The sequence below is a fragment of the Stomoxys calcitrans genome, chromosome 2 (genome assembly GCF_963082655.1).
Source record: "Stomoxys calcitrans chromosome 2, idStoCalc2.1, whole genome shotgun sequence".
In the NCBI taxonomy this organism is placed as follows: Eukaryota; Metazoa; Arthropoda; class Insecta; order Diptera; family Muscidae; genus Stomoxys; species Stomoxys calcitrans.
The window spans coordinates 95,870,003-95,891,387 of record NC_081553.1 but is presented as its reverse complement, the minus strand read 5'-3'; the positions used below and the strand labels follow the sequence as shown (position 1 = coordinate 95,891,387).

Here is a 21,385-nt window from a genome sequence, read left to right as displayed (position 1 = left end):
AATTCTAATACAATGTTCCCCTTTTCCCGTTCTCTGGAACCTACCATATAGAGTGTACAACGCCGGGACTCGCAAATTTTGCAAGTGCTTGCTACTAGAGCTGTTTTGGCGTCTTGGTTGTGTATGAACTTTGAATGTGTTGTTGTTGTCGTTTTTATCTTGTGGCATGCGAACAAATGGGAGCGCATTGTGGAGGCCGCCAAACAGTAGACGTTGACGTTGTTGTTGGTTGTTCAGAGACCTGATGAGCTCATAAACCAACCATACCCGAATGAACTTGTTTTCTGTGTTTTGTTGTCACACACTGCGACTGTTTCTCCATGCTGCGGCTGCTGCTGGTGCTGTGACTGCTCATGCTTCCATGCGCACGCAAGCCAGCAGTTAACTTTCGACAGTCGGAACAAGTTTGGAGCACAAATTTCATTTCGTGAGAAGAAAAAAACATCTATGAACATTTGTTGTGCAGTCGTCAGTCGTTCGTTGGATACGTGTTACGTTAGCTGTCTTCTAAAAAGTGTTTGCCTACCATCATACAACGCGGTATATCGAAGCATTCAGAGAGCAAGAAAAAATCCAAAAAAAAAAAATATATAGCAGAAAACTATACATTGGTGGTTGTAAAAAATAAAGCATTTTTGATGACGAAGTCCAAACACCAAGTCTGCCTACTGTTGTGCTGCTGCCCAATCAAACAACAATGATGACATGCAATGAGTGATTTGTGGAATAATGAATCTTCATTGCATTGTGCTTTTCCTATTCCTAATTGAGGAAGAATTCTAATTAGAACAATTATTGAAATTGTAAGCATATAAGTGGCAAAACCAAACCAAAAACCTTAACTTCTTAACAAATCGATTGAAAACATTTGTACGTACATAGTGCACATTATCTACCCTCCATGGCCACATGTATGTACATTACAATATAATGCGAGAAGAAAAACGGGCTCCCAGCAAATGAAAAACAAACCACCATCGCCATCATCATCGTCATCGTCATCATTGCCAATCTATCTATACAACGAATATATTTTGTGCTTGTGAAAATAAATCAATAGAGAAAGAAGAAAGGCAGGCAGAGCATAGCAGCCGCATTGTTAAAACCCAGCCAAGTTCTGAGCAAATTAAAGAAAAATAAAAAACGAATAGCCTATGATTAGCTCTAATTTGTAGGGGAAAATAGTCAAGAATTTAACTAAGCCCGTAAAGTGAACTTTTTCTACATTTAAACAACACACGTTTTGTACCTATTAATCCATGGCCCAGAGCTCCTCCAAGACGGGTTCAAACACTAACCTAATGGCAAGTGGAACTAGTACCCCCATACGCATTGGCAGTTATCATGGCCATGTGTCATCGAGTGGTGGTGGCGGCGGCAGTGATTCGCCCACCCCCATGGCTCAATCTCAAACACAATCACAACAATCGAGCAGTGTTCCAACTTCTGCTGGACATTTGGGTCAAAGTTCGGCTTCATTAAATATGGGGCCATCCACACATCAGCAACAACAGCAGCAGCAACAACAACAACAATATCATCATCAGCAATCGCAGCCACAGCAGCAGCAACAGCAAACATCTTCATCAACGATTGCCATGAGTTCCAGTGTCACACCACCAAATAGCGCTGGTCTACGTCAATCCGGAGGTAAGTTCAAGTGTGAAAATTCATGTGCCACACAATGAGTATTGTATACGAATGAATGAGAGTGTCTGAAATTTAATACTTTGGTTTTCTTTTCTACATTTAAAGCCCACCTCCTCCTCCTCCCTACCCTTCAATTTCCCCAACTTCCCACTTTTCACAAAGCTTTCCATAATCTCCCATCCTACCCTTTATTTTGTTTTTTTTTGTGTGGAATTAACTGGATACATATTGTATATTTTGCAGTGTTCGTCTGTGTGTGTTTTCGAGCTGTTGTTTTTTGTTCTTTCCTCTTCTGTTAATTTACAAAGAGAAAAACGTACATTTTCAGATTTGTTTGTTTATTTAGTTCTTATGTTTTTGATTTTTTCGTTTTGCTTTTCTTTTGTCAATGTAACTGCTAATTGCTTAACCATGTTTTCATGGTGTCTTGTTTCTGTTCTATTTATTTTCTTATTTTTGTTTTATTCTCATAAGCACATATCATATATCCACTCATGTACAGGTGTATATTCAAATTATCTTGTTTTGATGTTAACCCTTCAGAAATTTCCGGTTCCGGTTATAGTTTTGAGTTTGAGAATGTTATTTGATCTCTAAAAACTGTTTAGAGATTTCAAATTAAGTAATTGTCTATTGAAACTAGCAAATTTCTAGGCATTAATTTCGGTCAGGCAGATACCAAAGCGTTGGCCGATATAGGACAAGTTGGATTTCGATCTACTGAGATCCCAAAAGTCACAATTTGAGGCAAATCAGATCGAAAATATGGCTAAAATCCCTGAAATACCTAAAATTGGGCGGTAGCTTTGGTGGGGGCTACACAAAAAACGTGGATCGATCCCATGGCAGCCCTTTGTATATACCGGATTGACCCGATGGACTCCTTCATCGGCAAGAGTTGCCGTCTCAGTGTACAACACACTGCTGCAACAAAAACAACAACCTGGTTTCTAACTACTGTTACACAAAATTGGTAAATTTTGTTAAATCAGTTACCTTAAGTCGGAAGATCGGTATATATGTAAGTTTATGGACCGATTTGCATCATATATCAGCCAAATCGGGTAATAAATGCTCCTTCTAGAGGCTCAAGAAATCAAGCTAAGAGGTAGGGTTATATCAGATAGATTGATTTTGACTATATTTCGCACTATTGTTGAAAGTCGCGACTCGCGACAGAACATCACGGTTGTTGAAAGTCAAATAAAACAATAGATTGAATCGTCCTTTAGAGGCTCAACTATATGATAGGCAGATCGGTTTATATAAACATGGACCGATTTGACCCATTTACAATCGAAAGCTATCTACACTAATAAGAAGTATTTGTGCGAAATTTTGACCGTCTAGCTTTACTTGTTGTTGTCGTTGTAGCAGTTTGTTGTGTTCTATCTTCCGTCTGCTTGATTAAGATTGGGTGCGTCCACAGGGATCTGGGTCTGAGTCGAGTGGGTCTGGCTAGGCAGCTAACAGGTGACGTGTATCGTGTGGTCCCTGTTTACAATCGGGGCATACATCTTGCACGTCGGCACCAATCCTTGTTCTGTAGTAGTTGAGGCGGCTGCCTCTGCCGGAACGTAATTGAGCCAGAACTACTCTGGTTTGCCGGGGGAGGTCAATTTTTTCAGGTGCAATGGGAGTCGGTCGTTCTCCAAGGACTACATTCACCCGGCAGCCATTTACCGCATCTGCTACCGTGTTTGTATGAATGTTGTCTAGACCTGCTTGATATGCCGCTTGATCTAGAGGTTCTCTCTTGCAGCGCTGAACCTCACGCTCTAGATTATGTAGATATACCTTAAGGCCTCTGGGCGGTGGATATCTATCCATTAGATGAAGATTTGGATGGTCTCTGCGATAACAGCCCAAAAGGTTTTGTTTGACAGCATGTAGTTATGTCTTCGTACTGGAAGGATATTTTTCTCCTGATGGAGATAGTCCTGGGGAGACAGCCCGTTACAGTTGGGGGGCGGCATTTTAGCAGATATGAATATTATTCCACTGCGTGTCACAAAGCTGACGAGACCAAACTGGTGCTGTATAACTTACCACAGACCGGCCAGAAGTTCGTGTATCTTAAACAGGCGGACGGATATGGCTAAAATGACTTAAAATGTCCATCATGATCGTCAAGAAAATGAAAAAATTCAGCAGAACCCGACCGAACACAGAGCAACAACGATAGCCGTTGCCGCTGTCTAGCATTCGAAGTCATCAAATTCCAACAAATGCACAGAATAATGTGTACCACGGATGTAGTGTCATTGTCGCAAAAAAAAGTCTGTCACTACAAAAAGTACAGCTAGTAGACAGGGTTGTCGAGCGTGGTTAATGTGGTAATTGCATCATAGAGGCGTGTTCGCGTTTTAATACGATTCAAATACAACATACCAAGTCACGGCCCTTGAAGCCATCACGCCTAATATGGTTGAAAAGTCTTCTAACCAAAGAAGAAACGCGTCCCTTAGTGGATGGTGTGTGTTTTAATCTCTGGCTTTCCTTTTCCATTTGCAAAGTAAATCTCCGATCATTGAGCTCGTCTCGAAAGAGAAACAAACAAAAATAATTATTCTTTATGGGATCATAGACCAGTGTTTCGAGATGTAAGAAAAGGAATAAGAAAGTTATTATACCCCATTCTATGGTGGAGGGTATAATAATGGACGATTGGTATGGTATAGTTGGAGGTCGGCATCTTTGCGCCGTCTATAATACATCAACAATTTGAGCAATCCAATAATTCGGTTACCAGGGCGGCCGAAAAAAATGAGTAGTGTTTAAACAGTGCCAGATTAGGTTTAGGTTGAATGGGTAGTTCCCCCAAAAGGTGAGTTCACTCGGAGGCCTGTTAGGCCCATTGTGACAACCTAGTAAATAAGACACCTTAACAAGACAAGAGAAAAGGATGAATTGGTAAAAATTTATGGTGTCGAAATATGCTGCCCCCGCTCTGTCCCGATGGGAAGACAGAGAGATGACGAGATATGAAAATGCAAAAAATGTAGGAAAAGAATAGGGAGCAAGAGTTTATCCATTTTGCCACCAAGCAAATGCTTTTCCGCAGCGTAAGCCCACACTCACTCAAGTTCCCAATCGCCAAGTGCAAGCATTGGTGGTCCGCCTGTGCGCATGCATGACAGTGTGTTAAAGATCTCATCGCGTCCCTCACCGAATCAAATAAAAATAAATAAAAGTTCGCCGAGATCGGAGAAGAACTGCCTCCCTAGGGTGTAAAGCCTATGCCCCTGTACACCCGGGTATGAGCCTAGCAGGTGCTCGATCGTCTCCTCCTCATCAATACATCCTCCACAGTATCCTTGTGTGGGACTCCCATGCGTGCGGCCATATGCCCTATGAGGCGTTAAGCCTTGTCCATGAAGAAACTCGTCGGGTCAATCCGGTATGTACAACCGGCTGCCATGGGATTCACTCTTGTTAGTGTTGTAACCACATTTTCATGTGGAGGTGGCGATCCTGGTGAAGCTCCTGCAGGTGAGCAAGCTCGTTCCAGTCCAAAGGATCGATCGCCGCCGGAACAGGTTGGCCATTGGTTATTTAAAGGCGCCAATAACCCGCCTTGTCATACCGAGCATCATAGGCACTCAGTGTTTGTGCAAGAGCCGTGCCGCTCGGCCTCTCACTGAGACTCTCCGCTCAATACCGCTGATTGTCCGCGACTGCCGTTGCAGCTACACCGTCTGGAGCATTCCACTATCCGTAACCTGTGGACGAGCCCGGTAGATCGCAGCTAAGCATCTCGTGACCGCACTGAACACCAAACAGATCGAACCTCATTGTTCCAGCCTATACGGTGCTCACAGCTATCCTGTGTAAAGCTTGATGGTCCGCGTCTGCGCATGCACAACAGTGTGTTGAAGATCTCACCGCCGAGATCGGAGAAGAACTGCCTGCCTAGGGTGGAGAGCATATGCCCCTGTACATCCGGGTATGAGCAGAGCAGGCGCTCGGTCGTCTCCTCCTCATCAAGACATCCTCCACAGTATCGTTGTGTGGGACGCGCTACCTTATGGCCTATAGCACAGTGTCCGGTTATGACTCTTCTACACAGTGACAGTGACTTCTTATCAAGTCACTGTCTTCTTATCAAGTCACAGTGACTTCTTATCAAGGCTTCTTATCTTCCTCTTCCGGTCAACAGCTGACCAAAGTGTCCTGGCAATCCGAATAGGGTCATAACCTGATATAGCTCCCATATAAACCAATCTCGGATCTTGACTTCTTGAGCCGCTATAAGGCGCAATTATTATCCGATTTGGCTGAAATTTTGCTCCACGTGTTTTGGTTTGACTATCAACAACTGGCAAGTGTGGTCCAAATCGGTTGATATTCTGATATAGCTGCAGTATAAACCGATCCTGGACGCGGGACCTTATGGCCTATAGCACAGTGTCCGATTATGACTCTTGTAATCGTACACAGTGACTTCTTATCAAGGCTTCTTATCGTCCCCTTCCGGTCATCAGCTGGCCAAAGTTTCCTGGCAATCCGAATAGGGTCATAACCTGATATAGCTCCCATATAAACCGATCTCGGATCTTGACTTGAGCCGCTAGAGGGCGCACTTATTACCCGATTTGGCTTAAATTTTGCAAGAAGTGTTTTGGTTTGACCATCAACAACTGTGCCAAGTGTGGTCCAAATCTGTTCATAAACTGATATAGCTCCCATATAAACCGATCCTGGATATTGACATCTTTTTGCTTTATTCCATTAGCTCAAAGGAAACTCTTCTTTCATACATTCAAGGGTTCTATGGATGAGTAGTACCCGGTCGTACTATCTAACATACATAACTCATTTACCAAATAATATTCCTATACTTATAAAATGTCTCCATATGTTCGGATTAACCATAGTAGTCTGCTTAATTTTCTATTTTTTTTGTTCGCAATGAATTGGTGCCAAATTAAGTCCTTACATGTGTGAATGTATTTCATGGCGCCTTTTAATTGGGTGCCATGCATTTATTTTACGTTTTAAATACACTCCCAAAGGAATGCTACACACACACGAGTACATATATATAAGAGTTGGTTGGCAAATGAGTGTACCAATGTACATATATACACACATATATACATTATTTACGCGATGACTATGATGTTGATGATGGTAGTGCTGGTGACAGCATGACATTTTATCCTGGCTGTGAGTGATAAATGAGCAAAAACAAAGGAATAACAGAAACAAAATACTTATATACTGCAAAAATGTTACATAAATGTATGAACAATTCATGATTGTGAATGAATTGCAAGCAAGCAATAGCATAAATAACAAATAGGACGCCAACCAGCCATCCAGCAAAAGCACATTGTCCTATTTTTCTGGTATTAATCATGAATAGAAGGGAAGTAACAAAGGAAAGGCTTTACTCAAAACCATTGCTTTCTTCATAATCTGCATAGGCAGCTGCTTGAATGTTAAGAATGTATCTTGCAATGACCTAAGGGGATAATGAGACGCTAGGAGTTTTAAAGAATGTGGTCATGGTGACCACATTTCTTTTCAGGGGCATATTTCCTTACACTGGTCATATAAGACCTTGCAAGGAAATCTTTTGGAAATCAAGAGCGATCTTTCCCATTTTCTTTTTAAACACTTGATTTTGTTTGGGCACACAACTTGAGATCTAATCACATTTGATGTAAGCATCTACTGGGTCTCTTCGCTACTTACTAAAGGCCGTATCTGCTTTTCTTTGTAGGATACTTGTATGGTATGGTATATACAATTTTATCCAGCCAAATATGACATCATTATAATTTGTATCTTCTTTAGAGTATTTTTATACCCTCCACCATAGGATGGGAGGTATACTAATTTCGTCATTCCGTTTGTAACACCTAGAAATATGATCTAAGGCCTCATAAAGTATATATATTATGATCATCATGACATTTTAAGTCGATCTAGCCATGTTGGTCCATCTTTCCTTCCGTTTGTCTGTCCGTCCGTCCATCTGACCGTCCGTCCATCTGACCGTCCGTCCGTCCATCTGACCGTCCGTCCGTCCATCTGTCCGTCCGTCCGTCCATCTGTCGAAAGCACGCAAACTTTCGAAGGAGTAAAGCTAGGCGCTTGAAATTTTGCACAAATACTTCTTATTAGTTTAGGTCAGGTGAGATTGTAAATGGGTAAATTCGGTATTTGTTTTGATATAGCTGCCATTTAAACCGACCTTGGGTCTTGACTTCCTGAGCATCTAGAGGGTGCAATTCATATCCGATTTGGCTGAAATTTTGCCCGTGGTGTTTTGGTATCACTTCCAACAATTGTGCCAAGTATTGTCTTAATCGCTTGATAACCTGATATAACTGCCATATAAACCGACCTTGAGTCTTGACTTCTTGAGCACCTAGAGGGCGCCATATATCCGATTTGGCTGAGATTTTGCACGTGGTGTTGTGGTATCACTTCCAACAACTGTGCTAAGTATGGTTCAAATCGGTTCATAACCTGATATAGCTGCCATATACACCGATCTTGGGTCTTGACTTCCTGAGCTTCTAGAGGTCCCAATTCTTATTCGATGTCGCCTAAATTTTGCTCATAACGTTGAGGAATGACTTCCAATAACAAGTATGGTCTAAATCAGTCCATAACCTGATATAGCCGCCATATAAACCGATCTCCCAATTAGACTTCTTTTCCAATTTGGTTGAAATTTAGCATACATCGTTTTAGCATGACTTCCGACAACTGTGCCAAGCATGGTCTAAATCGGTTGATAACCTAACCTGATAACCTTGATAACCGATCTCCCAATTTGAAACTCTCCCGATCTCCCAATTTGACACCACTGGAGGACGAAATTTTTAATCGATTTGCCTGAAATTTTGGAGGTGGAATTTTTCTATGACTTCAAATAGCCATGACAAGTATAGTCCATATCGGTCAATAACTTGATGTAGCTCATTCATTCTCGAGCTACATTAAAAAAAACTTGACAAATGCGATCCATGGTGGAGAATATAAAAGATTCGGCCCGGCCGAACTTAGCACGCTTTTACTTATTTTCTTTAAACCTTAGTCGAAAAATCTCTTTTGTTAAGGATTTTGGCAAAATTTCCAAAATACAGGGGCGATTTACATGTGTTTTGCTTTTACCATGTATGCTCATGCATAAGTAAGAGAGTAAGTTCCAAAAGCGATTAATTTAATTAGTCGTACTTGAGCCTTTCAATGACAAAAACACACACACACATGCGAGTGATTAATTAATTTTGATGAAAGGAAATTAAAGACGGAAAGAATACCAGAAAATGTAGATTAATTCGTTAATTATTATTTTTTATATTGCCTGCCATGTCAATGCCGAAGAAATGCTCACCATATGTAACACAGAAACGTCTTATAATGACTTTGTATTAGGGTGTAACGAAATAAAGCAGTGTTCTTTAATAAGAAAGAAAAATGAGTAATGTGAATATCTGAGCTACGACATCAATCATGAAGGAGTTAGAGTTTCTAGGCATTAACTCTATCGTAAGAAAGTTTATTAATAACTTTCTTACTAAAAGATGTATTACGGCAGGCTTGGGATCTGTAGATCTATAAAAAATGGGTCAGAAGAGGAACACCTCAAGCAGGTGTACTGTCTCCTCTACTTTGGAATGTAGCCATTAATAATATATTATTGTCTCTGGAAGAAAAAGGTGTAAAAGTGGTCTCGTATGCTGATGACGTTGCAATTGCGGTTAGGGGAAAGTTTCCCAGCACTCTAAGAGATATACTTTAGAATGCTCTGCGTGCAACAGCGAAGTGGGTTACCGAAAGTGGTCTGGGTGCAAATCCGTGGAAGACAGAAGTAGTTCTTTCCATCAGGAGATACAAGTTGCCTATAGCGGCACTTGTCTTCTTGGGAGGAGAGAATGTTCCATTTACAGAAAGCGCAAACCTGGGTGTTTTGCTGTTTACAACGAGTAAACCAGTTCTTGCGGCCATGTCTAGTACTCGACTTCCTCTGGAATTGGTTGTTGGCATGCCCCATTCTACCTCTCGTATAATCTTCGCATTGTCTTCTAACTCATCAAGTTTTCCCTGGAAGGCGTCGATACTGTCACTAGGAGTGATCTAGCTGCACCCACGTGAATCCGTTTCCATTTCCGCTGCTTACTGGTGAGATGCCATTGCGGCCTGGAATCCAAATAGCAGCTGTATTCGTGGGGCCTTCAAGCCAGGACCCTTGATTTCCTCCATATTGTTTGCTTATAGCAGCACGTTGTTCTGCTGTGTGCCTCTTTTACATCTTCTTGAGCCAGGAAGGTGATCTATCGGGCATTTTCAGCTGTGTGAGCATATAAAACATGTAGGAGGGTAAGTCACTCCTTCAACTTGTGTCCACTCATGTCGCATTTAATGCATAGTCCCATTTCTTTATTTTGGGTCTCTTGCATTTCCACTGTAGATGTCCTGCTCCAAAGCACTGTTTATCTAATCCCGATTTTTCAGCTGACAGTTCGTCATTCCAATCAGGAGTCTGATGGTCTTTAGCAACTTTTGACGCAGCTAGCAGGTAGGAAGACGAAGGCGCTTTTCTGCTCTCAGGAATTGATCGCAGTTAGTTGCTTAGTCACTGCTTCAGCTGTTGTTCCCGTTACCTTGATTATTGCATCAGTGATCTCTTCGGCGGTGGAGAGCGAATTCAGGTCGCGGATCTCTATCGTCGTCTTTGGTTTTAGGTCCGGCACGACTCCAGCCTCCTTAAGAGTGCCCTTGAGGGACTCGCGGGACACCTCATTATTCCCACTTCTGCCCATCGGGAAGAGAATAGCGCCCATTTTCGTCTTGTGGACAGAGCGGATGGTGACTTTGGCTTCCTTCGATTTCGCGTTTCGCCTAAGCTCGCTATGCACTTCAGTGTAGTTGTGCCCTTCTTTTGGCTTTATTATCACGGCCTCAGGTCGCTGCCCAGGTTTTCGAGCTCGCGGTTGTCGCCGCGGGCTCCTCTTCAGTGTCTTTGTCTCTTTGTCGGGCTTCCCCTCCTTTCGGCCGTTTTAGCTGGTGGTCTCATTTCTACAGCTTTGTCCTTCTTATTCTTGCTGGAGTTTTCATCGACTGAACTCGGTGCGCTCATCTTATTTTGCACCGTCAAAGCGTCGACATGTCATTCGATGGCGCGAGAGTCTCTGCTGTTTTTGACTTGCATAGCTGTTTCTGCTTCTCCACGGTTTTCCAATTTCTGCGGTAGTTTTCTATAATATCGAAGAGTTTCTCTATCTCTGACAAACCATTTTGGACATCCCTGCATACATTTTTCTGCTTTCCAACGGCCAGTTGCACCTGGCCCTTTTAAAGCGCTTCTTCCGAGAGTTGAATCTTCAAGATGATCTCTCGTCTAGGAGAACTATTGCTGTACTCGCATGCCTCTGCGTTATTCTCCGTTGGGGTACACTCCTACGCCATACTTCTTACTTCCTTTTCCTTCTCGACACTGGGCCTCGAGGTTAGTGGAGAATTAACTGGTGATCGGTGGGTGTACTTTCCATTTTCTTCCAAAGATCGATTCCATCTCCTCTGTTGTTGTGTCGATTGGTGTCTCCAGTTTGATTGGGTCCCAACTTAGAACCGTTATCTGTGTTCGAAAATGTAGTTGCCCTTCATGTTGACCTCGAGGATGCGTTTGCATGCAGTGAGGTCCTCGCGAGGGTTGGCGCAAGTTCTTATGAGTACTTGCGTTCAGAGCCAGGTTGGGCATTAATCTGGATATCGTATCAACTGAACCTACATTACCAACTTAATGCTTACGAGGTACCGGTGGCATTAGCCTGAAATTACCATAGCTGTCAGTCCGTATCAAAATCCGTTATCAAAATCATATTCCAGTGTACGCGCTGGGGTCTAGTTCCACTTGATTGGGGATTCCACGGGGGAATTACTCCCCAGGCTACATCTATCTGTAGAGTACCGCTATGGGTGGATACTTAGACAACTGGCGGCATCCGTTCGTCATGTCGCCAAGACGTTGTAGGGTATTAATTTCTGTTTGTATCATGTCCTCCGACTTTGCCGCTCGTAGTCGGGGCTGCTTATTTTTCGTTCAGATATCCGCCACCTGATGAACCCGATAATGCGGAAGTTAATGATAAAATCAGCAGGACGCTCTCAGATAGGTGGAGGAGCGGCTACATTGTGTTTGACGGAACCCATAGAAAGGGCGGATGTCTATAGAACTATTGCAATGTCATGGATATTTATTCCTCATCGGTTGGCACACACCGACCTGGTCTCCTTTGTAGTATACGCGACTTAGAATGCTCAGGTTCAAATCATGCGTTCTTCTAGCACGATTGCGCAGAGGAGACGAAGCATACTCATTATCAGTGTGTAGCCTCTGGCCTTAAATAGTTTAGCTGGTAACCCATGAGCTCCTGTTGTCATCTTGTTCTTCAACCGAGTTAGCCGTTGGTTAGGATGTTGAATTCATTGGTAAAACTTCTGGACTTCTTTCTAACTCTTGAACATCTCGATTTGCACAACCTCACTACTATCCTATTCTCAATCCCATGGCAGCCTGTTGTACGTACCGGATTGACCCGATAGAGTCCTTCATCGGCAAGGGCTGCCGCCTCAGTGTGCAACACACTGCTACAATAACAACAACTATCCTATACTCTTTCTTCAGCTGATAAAACGTTTAGTCTCTCTTTTACTCTTGAAACGTTGTAACAGACTTAAGGATTGCTATGTATGCCGCATTCTTGATTTCAGTGGGTTCCACGGAGCGGGGTTTTAGTACACAAGCCATACTTCGTGGCTTGCAATGCTATGCCATATTAGTTTGGGCCAGTCGAGTGGAGTAAGCCGTTGTCGTTTGTTGCTTTTCCAGGTTTTTGACATTCAGCTTCCACCCAATATCAGACCGCACGTTTCTCGCTACGCTTAGACGGGTGCGAACCTTTAGTAAGCGATCCGAATTGATGTTCGCTTCTCCGTTCGATCGTACGTCTTACATGATGATGATCGTTCTAGTCTTCTGTTGGAGCATGACCACCGATAAGGCTTTTGTACGAATTGTGTCCAGCCTCTCTTCCACCGCAGAAATTCTGGAAATTCATATGTTTTAGTCTCCGACTAATCCCAAATAAACGTCCTTGTACAATATAATGATAGCTATAATACAACGCGTGTCCTTTCAGTGTTGATGTGTCACCTCTTTTAAATTTATCGGATTTCCGGTAAGGTGGCAATGTCGATCTTGTACTTATATAGGAAATCCGACAGTATGCTTGATTCACTATCGAGTTATACTTCAATTTCGGACGATCCTAATTTATCCTTTGATTGCTTTTTATTATTCATTATTCTGGGGGCATTTACCAACATTGACATTCTGGGCGGCGAACGCTAATTTTTTTTGGTGTGAGTCATGAAGGAAGGAATTTTCTTTGTTTTATTTGTTTTCGGTTGAAGGCAGTTGATTCCTTTATGCGCAGACCTTGTGAACTATGGGCTGGCTATAAAGCTCCCCGATGGTTTAAGAGTTGTGATTACATTATTATTTATGACAGCATCGTTTAACAACAATAATGGTTTAATTAAAATGCTTCGAAGAGTAATGATAAAATGATAGACAAAAACAAAACACACGAATTTTTATTCTCTTGTTTTAGTACAACAAAGTAATTGTGGAAAGGGAATAAGGACATAACTACTACACAACTACTGTAGTATGCATGAATAACAATGGGGGTACTCGAAGCTAGGAGGAATTGTCAATATTGTCAAGAGATTTGGTTTATGTTTCTCAAATACAAAATTAACCATAACAATATTTGATGTTTTGGAAGCTAAAGTGATATATTAGGTCTTCTCCTCCAATTCGAAGGCAATAGATTGCAGAGATAGTGGTCGTAGGACCTTGTGTTTGTAGTAAAACAAAAGCGTTTAAGTTGTGTCATTAAACGCTATTACAATGTAAGCAAAATGTGATAATGTTGACATTGTGTGTAATTGGCCCCACCACTTATACCGGTCTTGGTAAATACACTAGTCATACTCTCCACTATGGCAGGAAGGATGAGATATCCTTTATCTCGGTCATGGTATTAATTATATGGTTGGTTAGGTTTTTGAGGACACAGTGGTGCTACAGTAATGCTTACGTTTTAAGATAGTGTTGAATAAGATAAGAAAGAAAGAAAACGCTCCTAGCGCAACGGTTTAGAGAAGCATCTTAAGAGAAATTATCCTCAAAGCAAGAGATTGGTTGTCTTCATCAGTTTATTAGTATTGGAAATAATTTGTATTATTTTTCCAGCTGTTTTGCGTGATGTTTATTTATTGGGTTGCCCACAAAGTAATTGCGGATTTTTTTAAAAGAAAGTAAATGAATTTTTAATAAAACTTAGAATGAACTTTAATCAAATATACCTTTTTTACACTTTTTTTTCTAAAGCAAGCTAAAAGTAACAGCTGATAACTAACAGAAGAAAGAATGCAATTACAGAGTCACAAGCTGTGAAAAAATTTGTTAACGCCGACTATATGAAAACTCCGCAATTACTTTTTGGGCAACCCAATAATACGCTCAGATCAGTCTGACTCTGATTGAAACATTATTTTTGAACACTTCAAACAACTGCTTCGGCCTTCAAAAAGTGTTGTCCATGCAGTTTTTTCTTAACTTGAGGGAATAACAAGTAAAAGAGTGTACAATTTCAGGCATATCGAACAATAATTGCGACCTCTAGTTACCAAAGAAGTCAAATCGGAAGATCGGTTTATATGGGAGCTGTATCAGGTTATAGACCGATTTCTACCATACTTAGTAGAGGTGTGCACGTGAGCCGTGAGTGAGATCCAAATCCAATCACGTGATCGTGCGTGACCGTGATTGAATTAAAATTCTTCGTGTATTAGAGTGAAATCATGCTTACGACTCACGAGAAAATTATGATTAACGCTGCACTCACGACTCAGGAGACGCTCACGAAATCGCGATAATAAATGCGCCTGGGGAGATCCGGCTCGTGGGAAAACGGAGATATTACTGAAAGGAAGTAAGCAGATGGTCAGTATAGCTTTCAGCACCATAACGGGACACATAGAACTACGAGCTCATTTACGGAAAATCGGTACGGCAAGTGATAGCATGTGTAGGGCATGCAGGGAAGATAATATTGTAAGATGTTGCACAATGGTAGAGAATCGAAACAAAAAAATAGTAAAAAATATGCCGTGTGAGAACGGGTAGAGATATCTTTTTGTAATTTGAAATTTTTAGAGCTGAGGTGTTAACGACATCGTCCGGGCGCCTTTTGGCAGGCCCTTTAAAGTTGGACACCTCGGTATTTTATGGTCTGATTTTCAAAATTTCGAAAATCCCTACAAAAAATTTCGCTTGAGATCTACAATATCTCCACTGGTGTCGGATACATTCGACTTTAGTTTTTTAGTACAATTTTGACCGAGATCTGCTTTGTATTTTGCAATTTGCTAAGCCATTTGGGGTTCGATTTTCATTTTTAATCACGATTTGGATTCGTTACAAAATTTACAACGACATGTGTCCACATCTGATTATTCAGTTAAAAGTTATACAGTTTGAAAGTCAAAAAATGTGAAAAAATTGTCTTTTTTCATTTTTTGGTCAAAACCGTATTTTCATTGATTAGTCATTGATTCAGAAGAATGCATGAAATCTTTATTTGAATCGATACTACGGTTCATATAATTTAATGTTTGAAGATTATTTAATACAAATGTGGACTGTGACTGCGCCTCAAATGGTCCATCCGCTTGGTCAAATTTGGCACACTCTTTCTAACGGCCAGTATCTCAAGAATAAATACTTCAATGTTGTCTTCCAATGCGTTAATTGAAGCGGGCATATCTGTATAGAGCTTTAACATAGCCCCACAAAAAATAGGCGGCCAATTGACCGGTCCCGAGCGTGAAATAAAATATTCACTGAACTCGCTTCTCAATAAGTCCATTGTTACACGTGTTGTGTGGCATGTGGCACCGTCTTGTTGAAACCACATGTCTTGCAAGTCAAAACTTGTATTTTGGACGAAAAAAAGTTGAATATCATCTCACGATAGCGCTCACAATTCACAGCTACGTTACGATTTGCATCATCTTTGAAGAAGTACGGTCCAATGATGGCATCAGTCCATAAACCACACTTAACTGTGAGTTTTTCTGGATGCATTGGTAGATCTTGCAATGCTTCTGGCTGATGTTCACTCCAAAAACGACCATTCTGCTTATTTACGTACCATTGAGCCAAAAATGAGCTTTCTCGTAAATTGGAAGAAGCGCGCATTTGATAATAAAATTCAATAATATGCAAGCGTTGTTCGTTTGTAAGACGATTCATGCTTAAATTATAAATCAAACTGAAGATGTTTGACAGTGAAAGAAAACACGAAACGTGCGTGAGTTGTTTAAATCAGTGTTGCCAAAAAGATAATATTTAAAAAATCTCCCTTTACTTCAAAAAAGGCAATGTTTAATTAAAAAATGGAAAAACCCGTTCAGTTCAAAATTTCCAATGCTATGCATATGTCCCCTAAACCCATGTAAAAAATTTTTTGCGCCTAACAATATTTGTAGCCGCCACAGCAAATTTACTAAAAAATGCCGATTTAGAAACCATCTTTGATCAAAAGGGGTGTTTTGGGGATTTGTATAAAAAAATATGGGCAGAATTTATTTTTAGTTTTTTAGGGGCACTTTTATTTGCAATATTCAAAAAGAATTACTAAGATATATCTATTCGTTTTTTCTAATTTTGAAAATCAGACCATAAATGAAGATTTGGCAGCCTGAACAATTTTTCGAAATACCGAGGTGACCAACTTTAGGGGGCAAAAGGCGACGAAGGACCTTGAAACACCTCAGCTCTAAACATTTCAAATTAAAAAGAGATACTTCTTCCCGTTCTCACGCGGCATATTTTTTACTAGTTTTTTTTTTTCTATTTCTCCCACTGTGCGTTGGGTCATTTCCTATGTCATTGCTCGGACACTGGCACTTAGGTGGGGACACAATATCAGACATGAATTAATTTAGGGGCGTGGTATGCAAAACAATTTAAGACTTTGTTAGTAGTACGGAATACCTAACTTAGAATTTATTTTTGGAGGTTTTTAGAGCGTACAACAAGCCGATTGCTGGCTAAGTGTATGTCCATAGTGTCATTGGTCGGATTAATATCCGCACCCTCTTTTTAACCTAACCTAACTTAAGGATTTTGTATGTAGCACGGAATTCTTAACTTAAATTTTCTCTTTCAAGGATACCTTTTACAATTTAGAGCACACAACAAGCCGATTATTGGCTTAGGTGTATGGTCATATTGGCTTGGGGCGCACTCTCTTTTCAACCTAAACTAATCGAAACTCCCATTGGTTGTAGCTCAGCCGAGGGTGGCGGTGCCTGAGAGTCGAAGGGCAGCTAAACTGAAGCCAGACATAATATACCGTCTACCTGTCTCAGCACTGTTGTATCTGAAGGGGACAACTTAGGGTAGAAGAACTTTTAAATATTTTGACATATCATCAAGTCTCCGGGTTTGCCAAGAATATTAATAGTTAATGTGCTACTTCGACATCCATCAGAGTATTTGTTGTCATTTGGCTCAGCTGGAGATTGACCTGGACGACCTCGATCATTGGTCATTCAGTAAGACAGCTTCTTGCGAGTCGGTGCTGCTGCTTGATTTTATTATTTGCCAATCATAGCCTTACCAATCTTGAAAAAACAGCTTTGGGTATTAAGTCCTAGTCAAACTTTCCATAGAAACTTTGTCAAGGTCCACCACAAAATAGCTTCTTCGTTCTTCTACTTTTCCTGTCGAATCATTTTATTTCATCTCGAACAAATTTTTGGTGTTGTTTGTCTAGGACTACCTGAATGCATTCTGTCACGAACTTGATGCCCCAGCCATTGCAAAAGATTGTCGCCTTTATTCTCTTGCCTGTGAAAATCTTCCCATTTGGAAAAGACAGTCTTAGGGCACTTATAAGGCAATGCCTTTGGCCCTAGCTAAACTTTTCATGGAAACCTAATCAGCAGTTCGATTAAAATTTGTCACGATTTTGACAACCGCTTGGTAAGGGTTTTTTGGTTGTTACAAATTAAACCAATCTGATATACGTACTGGCCTTATAACGGATAGTTTTTAATTCGTATTCTAAAAATATGGAGACGGAGATTGAAATTTCGGAAAAAATACCATATTCTCATGGTAGGAAACCTTCTGCACCTTATTTTGTTCCACAAGGTTTTCGTCTTTTTTTCAACAGCCCTCGCAAACCATGTATTTTAGGAAAAGGTAAACGAGGTAACTCATCCATATGTTAAGTTAACCAACTAAACAGCCATTAAGCATTACGTCGTCTAGGTCATGGTCAAGACCATAATGCGCAAAAAGACAATACCAAAGGGTGAACAAATGAAACGTAGAAAAGCAACAAAGAAAAAAATATGTCCACCTCTGCAAGTGTGTGTTTCTCATGTCTTTCACCTTGCTACGATTTAAACAAAAATCACAATGCCTTCGTTCGCTTGGCGGGTGTTTGAAACCCAACAAATGAGCCAATATTTATTTGACCTGTAGTTCTTTTAATTTGTCACTCAACTCACAGATGTTGTCTGGGAGAAATACCCATTTTGACAATGGTGATTGTTAGAAAATCCCCCAACTACAGAGATAAGGACCTGCCATAAAAACATATTCGAATAAAAATCCATCAAACACATGTATATACAAAAATCCCCAAGAATTATTATCTCTTGCGGAAGCAGTCCGGTAAAGTACACTTTTTTTGAGAGCAGATTCTTTTAGGGTATAAATATTGTGGCTGAATCAATTCTCACTTTCAGTTTGTTGTCTACGATTTCGTATTAAAGATGAATTTTAAAGCTATTATCAGTTTCTTGGCAATGTTACTTCTCATTGGAGCAGGCGATGCCGGTTTTGGAGATAGACGTAAACAATGGCCGCCAAGCAGCACAGGACCCTACAATCCAAATCCTCCACCTAAACTAGGTTATTAAAATTGATAAATTAATAAAGACCAAGGAATTTAAACAACAGTGTTTTAGACTTCATTGCATTAAAAATACCCTTTTTGGTATGTGAAGGGGGAATTTGATTTGTATATCCTTACATAAGAGTAATGGAGGAGTATTATGTCTAAAGAACATTGCGAATACTTTGGAGGCACTCTCTTACAGATATTTTACTAAGCTCAACCTCTTAATAAACTTCACCAAATAAAACTCGGTAGCCTTGATGAACCTCAAGTAACCATTATGGCGACGAACGTGGATGTAGCCCTGTAGGACAGTGAATTGGGGATCGTGAGAAGCCCAATTTTCGTGGCTAACAGCCTCCGACACTGCCTGAGCTCAATGGTAAGGGGCCTCCTTTCTATACTCAAGTCCGAACGGCGTGCCGCAGTGCCACACCTCTTTTGAGGACAAAGTTTTTACATGGCATAGTACCTCACAAATGTCGCCAGCATTAGGAGAGGATAACCACCGCTGGAAATTTGATGATGGTCTCGCCAGGATTCGATCCCAAGCGTTCAGCGTCATAGGCGGACATGTTAACCTCTGCGCTACAGTGGCCGTATCAATGAGCGTCTGAAATCCGGAGTGCTCCAGGATCGTGACTCCTTCAATTTCAAGGCAATCCTCGTCGTTTAGCACTTAACCGGTAAGTGCAAAGGACCGATACTGTATCGAAGCTGCAGTATCGAACCGTACCAATAAGCGTCTGAAATCACGGGTGCTCCAGGTTCCTGACAATCCTCGCCGTTGAGCACTTATCCGACAAGCTCAAAGAATAAATGTCATATTGGGACTATTTCTGCGGGCACTACTACTCTATGCTACAAAATTTCCCATGAACACTCCGTTAAGGACCGGGGATACTTTTCTCATAGTGCAGTCCGATTAAAGTTTTAGCTCAGTGATAAGGGTCCTTCTTTCTTATGCTGATTCCGAACGGAGTGCAGCATAGCGACACCACTTAGGTTAGGTTAGGTTAGTTTAGGTTGAAAAGAGGGTGCGGATATTAATCCGCCCCATGCCACACACACCTAAGCCAGTAATCGGCTTGTTGTACACTCTAAATGTTAAAAAAGAGCGATACCACTTGGTAGAGTTTTCGACTGACTAATGTCGCCATTATTAATAGGGGATAACCATCGCAGAGAATTATTTTTCGATATTCTCGCTAGAATTCGAACACAGGTATACGGCGTCATGGTGTAGTTTAAACCATCTACTGGCTAAATTTAGAGCTCGGTACTTGCTGCTATTAACACATATAACCATCTTCTTCTCACACTATCCAGTGTATCTGGTATATCTGTCTGTCGTGCTATCACATTCGCAGAAGACATGTCTTCTGATTTGCATTTTCTAAATGTTTCCACATTTTCCCTGACTGCAATTATGAATTAATAGAATTATTTTCCATTCCATATTCTCCACACACAAAATCCAAAGTAAAGTTTGAAAATACACCTGGTCACCCCTTACGTACTGCTTTTTCCCATGAACATTCCATTAAAGAACAAGGGATTCTCTCTCATATCAATGGGTGCAGTCCGATTTAAGTTTAAGCTAAGTGATAAGGGGCCTTCTTTTTTATGTTGATTCCGAACGGGTTAGATTAGGTTGAAAAGAGGGTGCGGATTTAATTTAGCCAGTAATCGGCTTGTTGTGCACTCGAAATGCTAAAAAAGATCGATACCACTTGGTAGAGAATTTTTAACATGGCAGCTTACCTCACAAAAGTAGCCAGTATTAGAAAGGGGATAACCACCGCGGACAATTTTTCTGATGTTCACGTCGGGGTTTGAACGCAGGCGTTCGACATCATAGGTGGATATGCTAAACTCTGCGTCCCGGTGGCCTTTTACTCCTATTCGATAGCACGATCAAAACCGCTGCGGTTTCCTCTATATCTCCAGTGGAGGCTTTCTCCCTTCACACCAGACACTCATAGCTGAGTATCGTTAAAATCGCAGCAGTAAACTGACAAATGATTTGATGACCCTTTTCGCTTGATGGTCTTCCTTATATCCTAAATATTATTCGTTGGAATTGGTATAACACATAGAGATGGCATCCTACTAGCCACTAAAAGAAATGTGGCTAGACCAAAAGGTCCAAACGATCAATCGCTATTTTTTTTTTGAACCAAACTGCATTTGATCCATGGTTCGTCAATTGCGACGATGTTATACATTCCATTTAAGTTGCCGCAGTTGAATTTTCTCATAATGTATATTCTCCTACGATGTGAGATCCAACAAGAATACATGTTTATCATGTCCAATGGCATTTGGAACACGGTATGCCACATATCGGTCTTGAAACCGCCACCTGATGTTGTACAGCCATCACCAGCGAAATACTGTGATTTCATCTAAAAAAGTGGATAATAATGATCCACGACCGACCGTCCCAGACTCAACACTTGTCATCACGAGTGTTTTGAAATCCCTGTTTAAAAGTTGCTTGCCAATTTCCTTTCTCCTTGCTAAGCCAGCCCGCAGAATTGCTGAAACAAACAATTGAATTTTCCATTTCCATGTTGGGAAAAAACACTCAATATTAGCTCAGTTGATTTTCATGGTCAAATGTGGTTTACAATATGAAATATTCATAAAAGAGTTCATTAAAAATCAAATGGAAAACCGCACGATAAAATGTACTTCTCACTATAAAAGGCAGTTTGGCAAAA

The 21,385-nt window shown here is 41.0% G+C and overlaps 1 protein-coding gene across 6 annotated transcripts in view; it reads left to right on the top strand.

The window, feature by feature from the left end:
• The window catches only part of LOC106095789 (oxysterol-binding protein-related protein 8), a 115,002-nt gene that overhangs the window by 196 nt on the left and 93,421 nt on the right, over positions 1 to 21,385 (top strand). For all 6 annotated transcript variants that reach the window (XM_013263143.2, XM_013263142.2, XM_013263144.2 and 3 more), the window contains exon 2: positions 52 to 1,650. In XM_013263143.2, the coding sequence (XP_013118597.2) occupies positions 1,260 to 1,650 (391 nt within the window). In that variant the 5' untranslated portion in view covers positions 52 to 1,259. The remainder of the gene's footprint in view (positions 1 to 51; positions 1,651 to 21,385) is intronic.